Source organism: Mercenaria mercenaria, chromosome 17 (assembly GCF_021730395.1).
Source record: "Mercenaria mercenaria strain notata chromosome 17, MADL_Memer_1, whole genome shotgun sequence".
NCBI lineage: Eukaryota > Metazoa > Mollusca > Bivalvia > Venerida > Veneridae > Mercenaria > Mercenaria mercenaria.
The window spans coordinates 72,233,314-72,247,856 of record NC_069377.1 but is presented as its reverse complement, the minus strand read 5'-3'; the positions used below and the strand labels follow the sequence as shown (position 1 = coordinate 72,247,856).

Below are 14,543 nucleotides of genomic sequence, written 5' to 3'. Positions count from 1 at the left end.
ATGGTCTACGATATTATTAGACAGACTTCAGGAAAAGGTGTCATAACTCTCTCCACTTTTTTTGACAAAAATAAAAGACTCGTCTATACTCTACTCTTTGGTTATGCACGTAAACTTAAATCATGCACTTCATAGATTTCGTTACCAGTACGCGTACGGGTATATGCTCAGCATCATAAGGTATGCTGAGAATTTACCTGAAAATGTTGGGTTGATTTGGCATTTTTACACGTGATATTTTAACTGGAACGTATTTGTTGTCGCCTCTTTAATCATAGACGTAACCTATTTAATGTAAGAGACATCAATACAGTCTCTTTAGACAAGTCTTACACTGACCCCTACATTTTTGGTTTACTATAGAATTTATAGATTATAATGTTTGCATTAAACAGTCCATATTTGCGGAAAACTACAAAAGTCTTAACATGAATTTAGATATGTTGGTATAAAACAATTAATATATTGACAAAACAGATCGGAAGTTCGATTTAATCTGGATTTCCTAGTCCAGAGCAGGGGAGTAATTACTACTGAAAATTGATGCAGAGTGGAAATCTTCAAATTAAACATGATATGACGTAACAAGAGCAGTGAAATGTAATGGGTGATAATTGGTCAGCCTCTGCGGCATCATGTGGCGGGTTTGAACACCATCAAAAGTCGCGATGTTTGTATGGCACATATGTTGGTATGATTTCATGTTTAGGAAGTGGATCCGAGATTTAATTGAATACTTTTTAAAGCTTTCTTCACAATTAAGTGAAATATACTAAATTAAAACCTACTACAATTTATTTCGGCTTGAACTGTTTCAGAACTTGTGAATGTGGCAATAGGAAAGACGGCCTACCAGACAGACACCTACTGTTGTGGCAGCGGGGATGCGGACCTGGCTGTGGATGGTGGCGTGTCACAGTACTGGCATGACGGATCTTGTTCCTTGACCGAGTCGAAAGCTGATACTTACTGGGAAGTGGACCTTGGAGACCTTTACATTATAGACCACGTGACAATTCTTGCAAGAATTGACCCATGTTGTGGTAAGCTTTATACATCTGTACTTGCCTGAATCTATCCACGTTGTGGTATGGTTCGTACGTTATAACTTGCCAGATTACATTAGTACTTGTCAGAACTGACCCATGTTGTTTTAAGGTTCATACGTCATTACTTGCCTTAACTGACGTATGTTGTGGTAAGGTTCATACATCTGTACTTGCCTGAATCTATCCACGTAAAGGTATGGTTCGTACGTTATAACTTGCCAGATTACATTAGTACTTGTCAGAACTGACCCATGTTGTTTTAAGGTTCATACGTCATTACTTGCCTTAACTGACGCATGTTGTGGTAAGGTTCATACATCTGTACTTGCCTGAATCTATCCACGTTGTGGTATGGTTCGTACGTTATAACTTGCCAGATTACATTAGTACTTGTCAGAACTGACCCATGTTGTTTTAAGGTTCATACGTCATTACTTGCCTTAACTGACGTATGTTGTGGTAAGGTTCATACATCTGTACTTGCCTGAATCTATCCACGTTGTGGTATGGTTCGTACGTTATAACTTGCCAGATTACATTAGTACTTGTCAGAACTGACCCATGTTGTTTTAAGGTTCATACGTCATTACTTGCCTTAACTGACGTATGTTGTGGTAAGGTTCATACATCTGTACTTGCCTGAATCTATCCACGTTGTGGTATGGTTCGTACGTTATAACTTGCCAGATTATATTAGTACTTGTCAGAACTGACCCATGTTGTTTTAAGGTTCATACGTCATTACTTGCCTTAACTGACGTATGTTGTGGTAAGGTTCATACATCTGTACTTGCCTGAATCTATCCACGTTGTGGTATGGTTCGTACGTTATAACTTGCCAGATTACATTAGTACTTGTCAGAACTGACCCATGTTGTTTTAAGGTTCATACGTCATTACTTGCCTTAACTGACGTATGTTGCGGTAAGGTTCATACATCTGTACTTGCCTGAATCTATCCACGTTGTGGTATGGTTCGTACGTTATAACTTGCCAGATTACATTAGTACTTGTCAGAACTGACCCATGTTGTTTTAAGGTTCATACGTCATTACTTGCCTTAACTGACGTATGTTGTGGTAAGGTTCATACATCTGTACTTGCCTGAATCTATCCACGTTGTGGTATGGTTCGTACGTTATAACTTGCCAGATTACATTAGTACTTGTCAGAACTGACCCATGTTGTTTTAAGGTTCATACGTCATTACTTGCCTTAACTGACGTATGTTGTGGTAAGGTTCATACATCTGTACTTGCCTGAATCTATCCACGTTGTGGTATGGTTCGTACGTTATAACTTGCCAGATTACATTAGTACTTGTCAGAACTGACCCATGTTGTTTTAAGGTTCATACGTCATTACTTGCCTTAACTGACGTATGTTGTGGTAAGGTTCATACATCTGTACTTGCCTGAATCTATCCACGTTGTGGTATGGTTCGTACGTTATAACTTGCCAGATTACATTAGTACTTGTCAGAACTGACCCATGTTGTTTTAAGGTTCATACGTCATTACTTGCCTTAACTGACGTATGTTGTGGTACGGTTCATACATCAGTACGTGCCTGAATCTATCCACGTTGTGGTATGATTCGTACGATTCCAGAATTGTTCAATATATGGTAAGATTTATACATCAATAATTGCCTGAATCAGTCCATTTCGTGGCATGGTTCATACATTAGTACTTGCAAGAAAACTACTGCATTTGTGATCAGGTTCATACGTTAGTACTTGCCGGAATACATTAGTACTTGCCACAATTGACCCATGCTGTAGCAAGATTCATACATTAGTACTTATCGGAATACATTAGTACCTGCCGGAATTTGATCAGGCTTTAGCAAGACTTATACATTAGTACCTGCCGGAACTGATCCTTGCTGTAGCAATACTCATACATTAGTATCTGCCAGAACTGATCCTTGCTGTAGCAAGACTCGTACATTAGTACCTGTCGGGAATGATCCACGCTGTAGCAAGACTCATACATTAGTATCTGCGGGAACTGATCCTTGCTGTAGCAAGACTCGTACATTAGTACCTGTCGGAATGATCCGCTGTAGCAAGACTATACATTAGTACTGCGGAAGATCCTTGCTGTAGCAAGACTTATACATAGTACCTGCGAAATGATCCTTGCTGTAGCAAGACTGTAACATTAGTACCTGCGAATGATCCTTGCTGTAGCTAAACTTATACATAAGTATCTGCCAGAACTGATCCTTGCTGTAGCAAGACTCGTACATTAGTACCTGTCGGAAATGATCCACGCTGTAGCAAGACTTATACATTAGTACCTGCCGGAACTGATCCTTGCTGTAGCAAGACTCATACATTAGTACCTGCCGGAACTGATCCATGTTGTAGTAAGAATTAGACATTAGTACCTGCGGGAACTGATCCATGCTGTAGCAAGACTTATACATTAGTACCTGCCGGAACTGATCCTTGCAGTAACAAGACTCATACATTAGTACCTGCCGGAACTGATCCCTGCTGTAGTAAGAATTATACATTAGTATCTGCGGGAACTGATCCTTGCTGTAGCAAAACTTATACATTAGTACCTGCCGGAGCTGATCCATGCTGTAGTAAGACTCATATATTAGTACCTGCCGGAACTGATCCGTGCTGTAGTAAGAATTATACATTAGTACCTGCCGGAACTGATCCATACTGTAGCAAGACTTATACATAAGTACCTATCGGAATTGAATCAAGCTGTAGCAAGACTCATATGTTAATACCTGCCGGAATTGAATCATTGTAGCAAGGTTCATACAGGTCCTCAGCAAATGAAACCTTTATAAAATCTCAATAACAACCGTTTTCTTTGCAACAGTATAGACTACATTATTAACCCCAATGATCAAAGACGCTGACTTTGAACAATACAATGCCCCTTATCACTTATGGTTTGAATTTGGCATATGCCTAGCTCGTGAAAGACCGATGGTTCTATCAAAATGCTCTTTCCTGCTTGAAGTGTCCGTACAGAGCTTTTGTTCATCCATTCAGTTATTCTACTACGTCTAGGCGTACTTGTTGTGTTCTACCTGAAATTATTATGACATTCACTGTTTTCAGATAGTAAACTAAGACAAGTAGAGTTATACACCGGAACTGCCAAGACCTTCTTTAAGCGTGTCAGCTACTATGATGGGGTTATAACCAACACGCACACATTTCACATGGACCATACAACACATGCTCGGTGGGTGAAAATAACCCGTGTCTCCAGTGTGGACGAGCAGCTGTCGTTATGTGAGGTGCAAGTTATGGGATACAAACCAGCATCCTGTACGTATTAGCACTAACGAATTCAAATTCATGTCACATTATCAATGTTATATGATCAAAGTAGCTGGAACTACACACACAACGGTTTTCTGAGTGGTCACAGAGCAAATGGTTGATTTAAAAAAGCTTCCAGAAAACTCTTTAAACCTTTTGAAAAAGTGCTTTCAGTACAAGTAACAATTCTTAAACATGCCCATATTTTTTATCTCTTCAAGTAATCTTTACAGTAAATGCTGCTTGTAAATTATTTGTTATTTGATTTGCTAAAACATAAAAAATTGCATATTATAAATACTTCAGTAGCTAACCCAGTTTATGAATAAGTTTGTAGCCAGAAATTTGTCAAAGGAATGCTAATTGTCTTGAACGTTTAGCTACAAATGTATGTTTTAAAAGAAATAAATAAAACTTACATTTAAGAAAAAATACTTAGGTTGTATCAGTGCCTTTAACTTAGTACTGCTGCACATAACTGTTTGACAGTGCCTTTAATGTAGTACTGCTGCACATAACTGTTTGTAAATGCCTTTACTGAATTAAATATTGCAACACAGAACTGTTTGAGTATTGTAAATTTAGTACTGTCATACAGAACTGTTTCAAAGTATGGATTTAAAGCAACTTAAACTTTTTCCTGAATTTTTTTCAGTACTATATAAACAGAAAGCAAATGAGATCGGAAACGGAACTGCTCTAAGTGTATCTTCATCATGGTCACAAATGGATTGCTGCCGGAAATGCTTCCGTTACCCAGGATGCCTTGCCGTTAATTTATTCCTCAACACGTCAATGTGTTACCTTCTAGATTCGGACAGTTATACCTCCAACGAGGATCAAAACATCGTTTTCTTTTCAGCAAACTACAATTTCGTATAAACGTGTTTGGTATTGGACTGTTCGTTTACGATTCTGTAAATGAAGATACAGGCAGTCACGGATACATGACAAGACTGTATATTGTTTCGCTTGTATTATATAGTGTTACTTTGAAAGAAGTTATATTTTGCTTTCGGCTAGGTTCAGGTTGGATAAACCTCAGTTGTGATGGATCCTGCTGTTACTTCTGTGAATAGTAAAAACCATAAGACCATTTTTAGTTCACATATTTATTATAGAGTTCCATTTCAGTGGACATTATGGCAACCAGAGTGGCTCTTTACACCACTCCAGTAACTAAGGGTGGATGAGTGATGACAACCTCTCGGGCCGCCATTATGCTCACGTGCGTATCCCTCACATGTCGCTGGACAACTATAGTGTGATGCGTATCTTTTCATGTAGTTCTGTACGCATAGTGAAGCGCAGTGTAAGTCGTCAGCGCAGCTCTTCCAGCCTGAAATATGTTTAAGTATGCCGTACATAAGGCTGACACAAAAGCTGCAACAAAAACATTTCTGCTTACATATTCCATATTTTGAATACACGTTTGAATAGAAACTGTATATTTTGTTCTTCTTTAAGTTTTTCTTGAGAAAGTAAAACCTCCTGTTTACCAAGTGCAGTCAGTGCTTTCATTCAGCTGGTCAACCATGACTATAACATTGGAGACAAATAAACGCCAACTGGTGAACAGCTTTTTTTTGTTGTTGTTTACAATAAAAATGTTTTTTCATATAGATTTTATTCAACGAGTTTACTAAATTCAATGTGGAAAATCACAAATGCAATATTCTTTTTATCACATGTTAGCTTTTCCTGTCGAAACATCAAAATTCTACTTTTATAAACAAGTCAATTTGACCACTGTCTCCTATATGGTAAACGACATCGATGTCAAAGCTTTATTATAACACTAAAGTTAGTGTATAATCATCTTTAGGTAATGGCTTTATTACACTCCCGCGCCACATGTGGTTAAAGACTTATTAACATAGATTTTACATTAATCAAATGAATGATCTGCAACTTGCTCAATCTGGAAACAAATTAAAGAAATATTTAAAAAAAATTCCGATCATTAGTAGAAAAAAAAACAAAATAAAGGTAACTGAGTTTTTACTTGATCCAGGAGACCCACAGTCTTGCCAGTAGCCTTCTTTGATCTGGAAATATCCGCACGAATCGGAGTTCACATCAAAATGACAGCCAATCGGCTTGCAGCCGGACTCTTGCTAAAACAGAAAGTACGACTAGTTTTGTGGAAAATGTCTTTTCTTCCGCACAAAGACCTATTTTAACTGATGACTATGATAATTTGATCAATTACCAGAAATACATGCTGCGCATACTATATGAAAATTATTTCTATTAAATCTTGGCTTGCCAGGGCAATTTATACAAGTATGATGTAGATGCAATTGCCTGATGTGCTGGAGTAATTAACTTTGCAGGCATGTTGCAAATACTTTTCAAGTATGTTTCCAATATAACGACTGATGTGACAGGTCAACTTATTTTGCATATATATCGCAGACATGCGCTACATTCTTTAGAAGGATGCGGCTAATATAATGCCTGAGGGTGACAAAGCAACTTACATGGCATATACATTGCAGACATGCGGCTGATACTTTGGAAGGATGCGGCTAATATAATGCCTGACGTGAAAGAGCAACTTACATGGCATATCCATTGCAGACATGCGGCAGATACTTTGGAAGGATGCGGCTAATATAATGCCTGACGTGACAGGGCAACTTACATGGCATATACATTGCAGACATGCGGCAGATACATTGGAAGGATGCGGCTAATATAATGCCTGACGTGAAAGAGCAACTTACATGGCATATACATTGCAGACATGCGGCTGATACTTTGGAAGGATGCGGCTAATATAATGCCTGTCGTGACAGAGCAACTTACATGGCATATACATTGCAGACATGCGGCTGATACTTTGGAAGGATGCGGCTAATATAATGCCTGAATTGACAGAGCAACTTACCTGGCATATACATTGCAGACATGCGGCAAATACTTTCGAAGGATGCGGCTAATATAATGCCTGGCGTGAAAGAGCAACTTACATGGCATATACATTGCAGACATGCGGCAGATACACTGGAAGGATGCGGCTAATATAATGCCTGTCGTGAAAGAGCAACTTACATGGCATATACATTGCAGATATGCGGCAAATACTTTGGAAGGATGCGGCTAATATAATGCCTGACGTGACAGAGCAACTTACCTGGCATATACATTGCAGACATGCGGCAAATACTTTGGAAGGATGTGGCTAATATAATGCCTGACGTGACATAGCAACTTACCTGGCATATACATTGCAGATATGCGGCAGATACATTGGAAGGATGCGGCTAAAAAAATGCCTGACGAGAAAGAGCAACTTACCTGGCATATACCTTGCAGACATGTGGCAGATACATTGGAAGGATGCGGCTAATATAATGCCTGTCGTGAAAGAGCAACTTACATGGCATATACATTGCAGACATGCGGCAGATACTTTGGAAGGATGCGGCTAATATAATGCCTGACGTGAAAGAGCAACTAACATGGCATATACATTGCAGATATGCGGAAGATACATTGGAAGGATGCGGCTAATATAATTCCTGACGTGAAAGAGAAACTTACATGGCATATACGTTGCAGACATGCGGCAGATACATTGGAAAGATGCGGCTAATATAATGCCTGACTTGACAGGGCAACTTACATGGCATATACATTGCAGATATGCGGCAAATACTTTGGAAGGATGCGGCTAATATAATGCCTAACGTGACAGAGCAACTTACCTGGCATATACATTGCAGACATGCGGCAAATACTTTGGAAGGATGTGGCTAATATAATGCCTGACGTGACATAGCAACTTACCTGGCATATACATTGCAGATATGCGGCAGATACATTGGAAGGATGCGGCTAAAAAAATGCCTGACGAGAAAGAGCAACTTACCTGGCATATACCTTGCAGACATGCGGCAGATACATTCGAAGGATGCGCCTTATACAATGCCTGACGTGGCAGAGCAACTTACCTGGCACAAACTTACCTGGCATATACATTGCAGACATGCGGCAGATACATTCGAAGGATGCGGCTAATATAATGCCTGACATGAAAGAGCAACTTACATGGCATATACATTGCAGACAAGCGGCAAATACTTTGGAAGGATGCGGCTTATATAATGCCTGACGTGAAAGAGCAACTTACATGGCATATACATTGCAGACATGCGGAAGATACATTGGAAGGATGCGGCTAATATAATTCCTGACGTGAAAGAGAAACTTACATGGCATATACGTTGCAGACATGCGGCAGATACATTGGAAAGATGCGGCTAATATAATGCCTGACTTGACGGGGCAACTTACATGGCATATACATTGCAGACATGCGGCAGATACATTCGAAGGATGCGCCTTATATTATGCCTGACGTGGCAGAGCAACTTACCTGGCATATACATTGCAGACATGCGGCAGATACTTTGGAAGGATGCGGCTAATATAATGCCTGAAGTGAAAAAGCAGCTTACATGGCATATACATTGCAGACATGCGGCAGATACATTGGAAGGATGCGGCTAATATAATGCCTAACGTGACAGGGCAACTTACATGACATATACATTGCAGACATGCGGCAGATACATTGGAAGGATGCGGCTAATATAATGCCTGACGTGACAGGGCAACTTACATGGCATATACATTGCAGACATGCGGCAGATACATTGGAAGGATGCGGCTAATATAATGCCTGACGTGACAGAGCAGCTAACCTGACATATACATTGCAGACATGCGGCAGATACACTGGAAGGATGCGCCTTATATAATGCCTGACGTGACAGAGCAACTTACCTGGCATATACATTGCAGACATGCGGCAAATACTTTGGAAGGATGCGGCTAATATAATGTCTGACGTGACAGAGCATATTACATGTCATATACATTGCAGACATTCGGCAGATTTATTGGAAGGATGCGGCTAATATAATGCCTGACGTGATAGAGCAACTTACATGGCATATACATTGCAGACATGCGGCAAATACTTTGGAAGGATGCGGCTAATATAATGCTTGACGTGAAAGAGCAACTTACCTGGCATATACATTGCAGACATGCGGCAAATACTTTGGAAGGATGCGGCTAATATAATGCCTGACGTGACGGAGCAACTTACATGGCATATACATTGCAGACATGCGGCAAATACTTTGGAAGGATGCGGCTAATATAATGCCTGACGTGAAAGAGCAACTTACATGGCATATACATTGCAGACATGCGGCAGATACATTGGAAGGATGCGGCTAATATAATGCCTGACGTACCAGGGCAACTTACATGGCATATACATTGCAGACATGCGGCAGATACATTGGAAGGATGCGGCTAATATAATGCCTGACGTGAAAGAGCAACTTACGTGGCATATACATTGCAGACATGCGGCAGATACATTGGAAGGATGCGGCTAATATAATGCCTGACGTGAAAGAGCAACTTACATGTCATATACATTGCAGACATGCGGCAGATACATTGGAAGGATGCGGCTAATATAATACCTGACGTGACAGAGCAACTTACATGGCATATACATTGCAGACATGCGGCAAATACTTTGGAAGGATGCGGCTAATATAATACCTGAATTGACAGAGCAACTTACATGGCATATACATTGCAGACATGCGGCATATACTTTGGTAGGATGCGGCTAATATAATGCCTAACGTGAAAGAGCAACTTACATGGCATATACATTGCAGACATGCGGCAGATACACTGGAAGGATGCGGCTAATATAATGCCTGACGTGAAAGAGCAACTTACATGGCATATACACTGCAGATATGCGGCAAATACTTTGGAAGGATGCGGCTAATATAATGCCTGACGTGACATGGCAACTTACCTGGCATATACATTGCAGACATGCGGCAGATACATTGGAAAGATGCGGCTAATATAATGCCTGACGTGAAAGAGCAACTTACCTGGCATATACATTGCAGACATGTGGCAGATACATTGGAAGGATGCGGCTAATATAATGCCTGTCGTGAAAGAGCAACTTACATGGCATATACATTGCAGACATGCGGCAGATACTTTGGAAGGATGCGGCTAATATAATGCCTGACGTGAAAGAGCAACTTACATGGCATATACATTGCAGGCATGCGGCAGATACATTGGAATGATGCGGCTAATATAATGCCTGACGTGGCAGAGCAACTTACCTGGCACAAACTTACCTGGCATATACATGGCGGACATGCGGCAGATACATTCGAAGGATGCGGCTAATATAATGCCTGACGTGAAAGAGCAACTTACGTGGCATATACATTGCAGACATGCGGCAAATACTTTGGAAGGATGCGGCTAATATAATGCCTGACGTGAAAGAGCAACTTGCATGGCATATACATTGCAGACATTCGGCTGATACATTGGAAGGATGCGGCTAATATAATGCCTGACGTGAAAGAGCAACTTACATGGCATATACATTGCAGACATGCGGCAAATACTTTGGAAGGATGCGGCTAATATAATTCCTGACGTGAAAGAGCAGCTTACATGGCATATACATTGCAGACATGCGGCAGACACATTGGAAGGATGCGGCTAATATAATGCCTGACTTGACAGGGCAACTTACATGGCATTTACATTGCAGACATGCGGCAGATGCATTCGAAGGATGCGCCTTATATTATGCCTGACGTGGCAGAGCAACTTACCTGGCATATACATTGCAGACATGCGGCAGATAAATTGGAAGGATGCGGCTAATATAATGCCTGACGTGAAAAAGCAACTTACGTGGCATATACATTGCAGACATGCGGCAGATACATTGGAAGGATGCGGCTAATATAATGCCTAACATGACAGGGCAACTTACATGACATATACATTGCAGACATGCGGCAGATACATTGGAAGGATGCGGCTAATATAATGCCTGACGTGACAGGGCGACTTACATGGCATATACATTGCAGACATGTGGCAGATACATCGGAAGGATGCGGCTAATATAATGCCTGACGTGACAGAGCAGCTAATCTGACATATACATTGCAGACATGCGGCAGATACACTGGAAGGATGCGCCTTATATAATGCCTGACGTGACAGAGCAACTTACCTGGCATATACATTGCAGACATGCGGCAAATACTTTGGAAGGATGCGGCTAATATAATGCCTGACGTGACAGAGCAACTTACATGTCATATACATTGCAGACATGCGGCAGATTTATTGGAAGGATGCGGCTAATATAATGCCTGACGTGAAAGAGCAACTTACATGGCATATACATTGCAGACATGCGGCAAATACTTTGGAAGGATGCGAATGCCTGACGTGAAAGAGCAACTTACATGGCATATACATTGCAGACATGCGGCAGATACATTCGAAGGATGCGCCTTATATAATGCCTGGCATGACAGAGCAACTTACGTGGCATATATATTGCAGACATGCGGCAGATACTTTGGAAGGATGCGGCTAATATAATGCCTGACGTGACAGAGCAGCTAACCTGACGTATACATTGCAGACATGCGGCACATACACTGGAAGGATGCGCCTTATATAATGCCTGACGTGACAGAGCAACTTACCTGGCATATACATTGCAGACATGCGTGAGATACAAGGCCTGTTGCAAAGTTTCCGGAATGTGTACCTGACGACGTATGTGAGCAGTGCGAGGCAGATGACACTGACACATAGTTGGAAGCAATCCATGCTCGCTTAAATGAAAAGGGGTTTGTAATTAATGATTTGTAAGAAGAGAGAATTTTGACATACTTTGTTTTCAGTGACAAAGTCATTTCAGCCATTCGTGTTCGCCTGGTAAGCTCGATAGACAGGAAGCAGTATTTCCAATCAAGAGGTCCTCGGTTCAAATCCATGTCGAGCTTACTTTATCTGCGTCGTCGGTTGACTAAAGACTGTCAAACTACGTCTCCCATTCTCCACCTCTGATTATGTTTTCGTACGAAGTGTATTTCACTTATGTACGGCAGTTTCTTGACCCTTAAAATTACCAGTGGTAGGGCCTACCGTATTTCTTACCGGTATAAACATGCTCTTCATAAGTCTCTGACATCGTACAAATATAGACCAGAGGATCTTAGAAGCAAAGTGTAGACTCAGCGATAAAGTGTTGTATCTTAGTCCTTGAGTTTTGTTTTGTTATTTTTCTTTTCTTTTTTTGTTTTTGTTTTTTTTTCTTGACACTAACAATAGTTTCGCACTGAGCCATCAAAATGTCAGTTATCACAAAGAGTAAATGTCAGTTATCAGATAAAGTAAATGTTAGTCTTCACGAAGTGTAAATGTTAGTTATCACTAAGAGTAAAAGTCAATCATCAGGCAGAGTTTTATCAGTCATCATACGGTGTAAAAGTCATTCATCACGTGGAGTAAATATCAGTCATCACGTAGCATAGATTAAATTTCAGTCATCACGTAGCATAGATTAAATTTCAGTCATCACGTAGAGTAAATGTCAGTCCAAACTTGCTCGGATTCGTTTGTCTGAAATGGCTTTTAACCTTGTTGAATTTCCACGTTTCTTGACACAGACCCACAAACTCTTACCTGTACTTGTAAATATGTACTTATGCAAGTAGTATGCACATTTCAACCTGATTTGCTCAGACATTTTGTCTTAAATGGCTTAAAATACACCATTACCACTTGCATAATGGGGAAGGCTCTAAATTCCCGCCTCTTCTTTTACCCAAATTATGCATGCAAGTACTGTATACATTTCAACCTGATTCGCTCAGGTTCTTATTTGAAATGGCTTAAAATGCAAACTTTTTTTGTATAATTTCAATATTTCTTAGTTAAGACCAAAAATCCCGTTGTTGTTTCTTGTACTCCAATTATATAGGCGGGTAGTGTGTACATTTCAACAGCATTTGCACGGATTTTTGTCTGAAATGGCGTTAAAATGCACCAATGATTTTATTTTGTAGAAGTTCAAAATTACCTTAGCATATGCCACATTTCAGTTCCATATGAAGGGAAAATGTTTACATTAAAATTAATGTTGACTTGATTATTCTCAGTTTGTACATACGCCCATATATTAAGCATCACTCTTCCGGAAAAAAATCTGCCTCTGTGATTTTTTTAGGTCTGGTAACGGCAGTGATCACGACCAGTAAATGTTTTCACGTAGAGTCAGTGTCAGCCATCACGCTTTAATAGTCAGTAATCGCGTGGTGCGAATGTCAGTCATCACGCAGGGTAAATGTCAGTCATCACGCAGGGTAAATGTCAGTCATCACGCATAGTCATCACGCAGGGTAAATGTCAGTCATCACGCATAGTAAATGTCAGTCATCACGCATAGTAAATGTCAATCATCACGCAGGGTAAATGTCAGTCATCACATAGAGGGTTTATAATTCAAAACATGTCCTTCTGTGGAAAACGGTGTATTTCTATATTTCTGCAACATGTGTCTATCCTACATGCACGTGTTAATCATTTGTTTGTGAATTACAAAAAGAAACAAAAATGAGACACAAGCAAAAGTGCACCGATCGTCTACAATAACTATAACTTACATGATGGCCATTTACGTCTTGAAGTTCATACCATTTGTATCCATCCTTTGTTAAGATCCCGCCATTAAATTTGAAACACTGACCATGACTGGCTGACGCGATCACGTGACTGCTTAACCCAGCTGCAGAGGTTAGAAAAGGAGGATACTAGCGGTGTTTGTTTTCATAAAAATGCATCTTTCTTCAATTTAGTGTAAATGAAATATAACATAAAATCTGTAAGTTACTATATAAGAATATAGACGGCAGCGATAAGAATGATTATATTTTTTAACACTAAAGTTTCCTTAATTATCATCAAACACGTTGACAGTTCGATCTTTACAATGTATTCCACACACAAGTAGTCCGCAAGATGCAACTTTTAAGTACAATAAGATAGAATTTAGAGATAATGCATGAACTGTAGAAAGAGAAAATATATTAAAATACCTACCAGCATCTCTGACGTTGACGCTATTCGCTGTTACACAGAGACAACTTCCGGTTGACGGATTGGCGGCCGCTGTTAAACCTATCGCCACCAGCAATACGGCAAGCTGACGAAACATCTTGAAAATGACAACGACTTATACAACATTTGATTTTAAATATCTAAACAGGACATCTGTGTCCAGTAAAAGTCACGCTTCAGATAAA

General features: G+C 40.1%; 2 protein-coding genes across 2 annotated transcripts in view; one reads left to right on the top strand and one right to left on the bottom strand.

Moving 5' to 3' along the window:
- Positions 1-5,456, top strand: part of LOC123536953 (uncharacterized) — a 19,207-nt gene extending 13,751 nt beyond the window's left edge. The window contains exons 4-6 of the mRNA XM_053528591.1: positions 819-1,043; positions 4,144-4,356; positions 5,006-5,456. Of these exons, the coding sequence (XP_053384566.1) occupies positions 819-1,043; positions 4,144-4,356; positions 5,006-5,232 (665 nt within the window). The 3' untranslated portion in view covers positions 5,233-5,456. The remainder of the gene's footprint in view (positions 1-818; positions 1,044-4,143; positions 4,357-5,005) is intronic.
- LOC123536954 (lysozyme-like) lies at positions 5,447-14,543 on the bottom strand. Its single transcript, XM_045320471.2, has 5 exons — positions 14,341-14,543; positions 13,905-14,026; positions 11,940-12,071; positions 6,356-6,467; positions 5,447-5,689 (listed from the first exon to the last, which is right to left on the bottom strand). Exons 1-5 carry the CDS (start codon positions 14,453-14,455, stop codon positions 5,481-5,483), a joined length of 690 nt encoding a protein of 229 aa, XP_045176406.1. The 5' UTR covers positions 14,456-14,543; the 3' UTR covers positions 5,447-5,480.

Coding starts and splice junctions, on each gene's coding strand:
- LOC123536954 (XM_045320471.2), bottom strand. CDS start 14,455: ATGTTTCGTCAGCTTGCCGTATTGCTGGTGGCGATAGGTTTAACAGCG. Junction 14,027..14,340: donor CGTCAACGTCAGAGATGCTG/GTAGGTATTTTA, acceptor TAACCTCTGCAG/CTGGGTTAAGCAGTCACGTG. Junction 12,072..13,904: donor AAGACGTAAATGGCCATCAT/GTAAGTTATAGT, acceptor TTTTCATTTAAG/CGAGCATGGATTGCTTCCAA.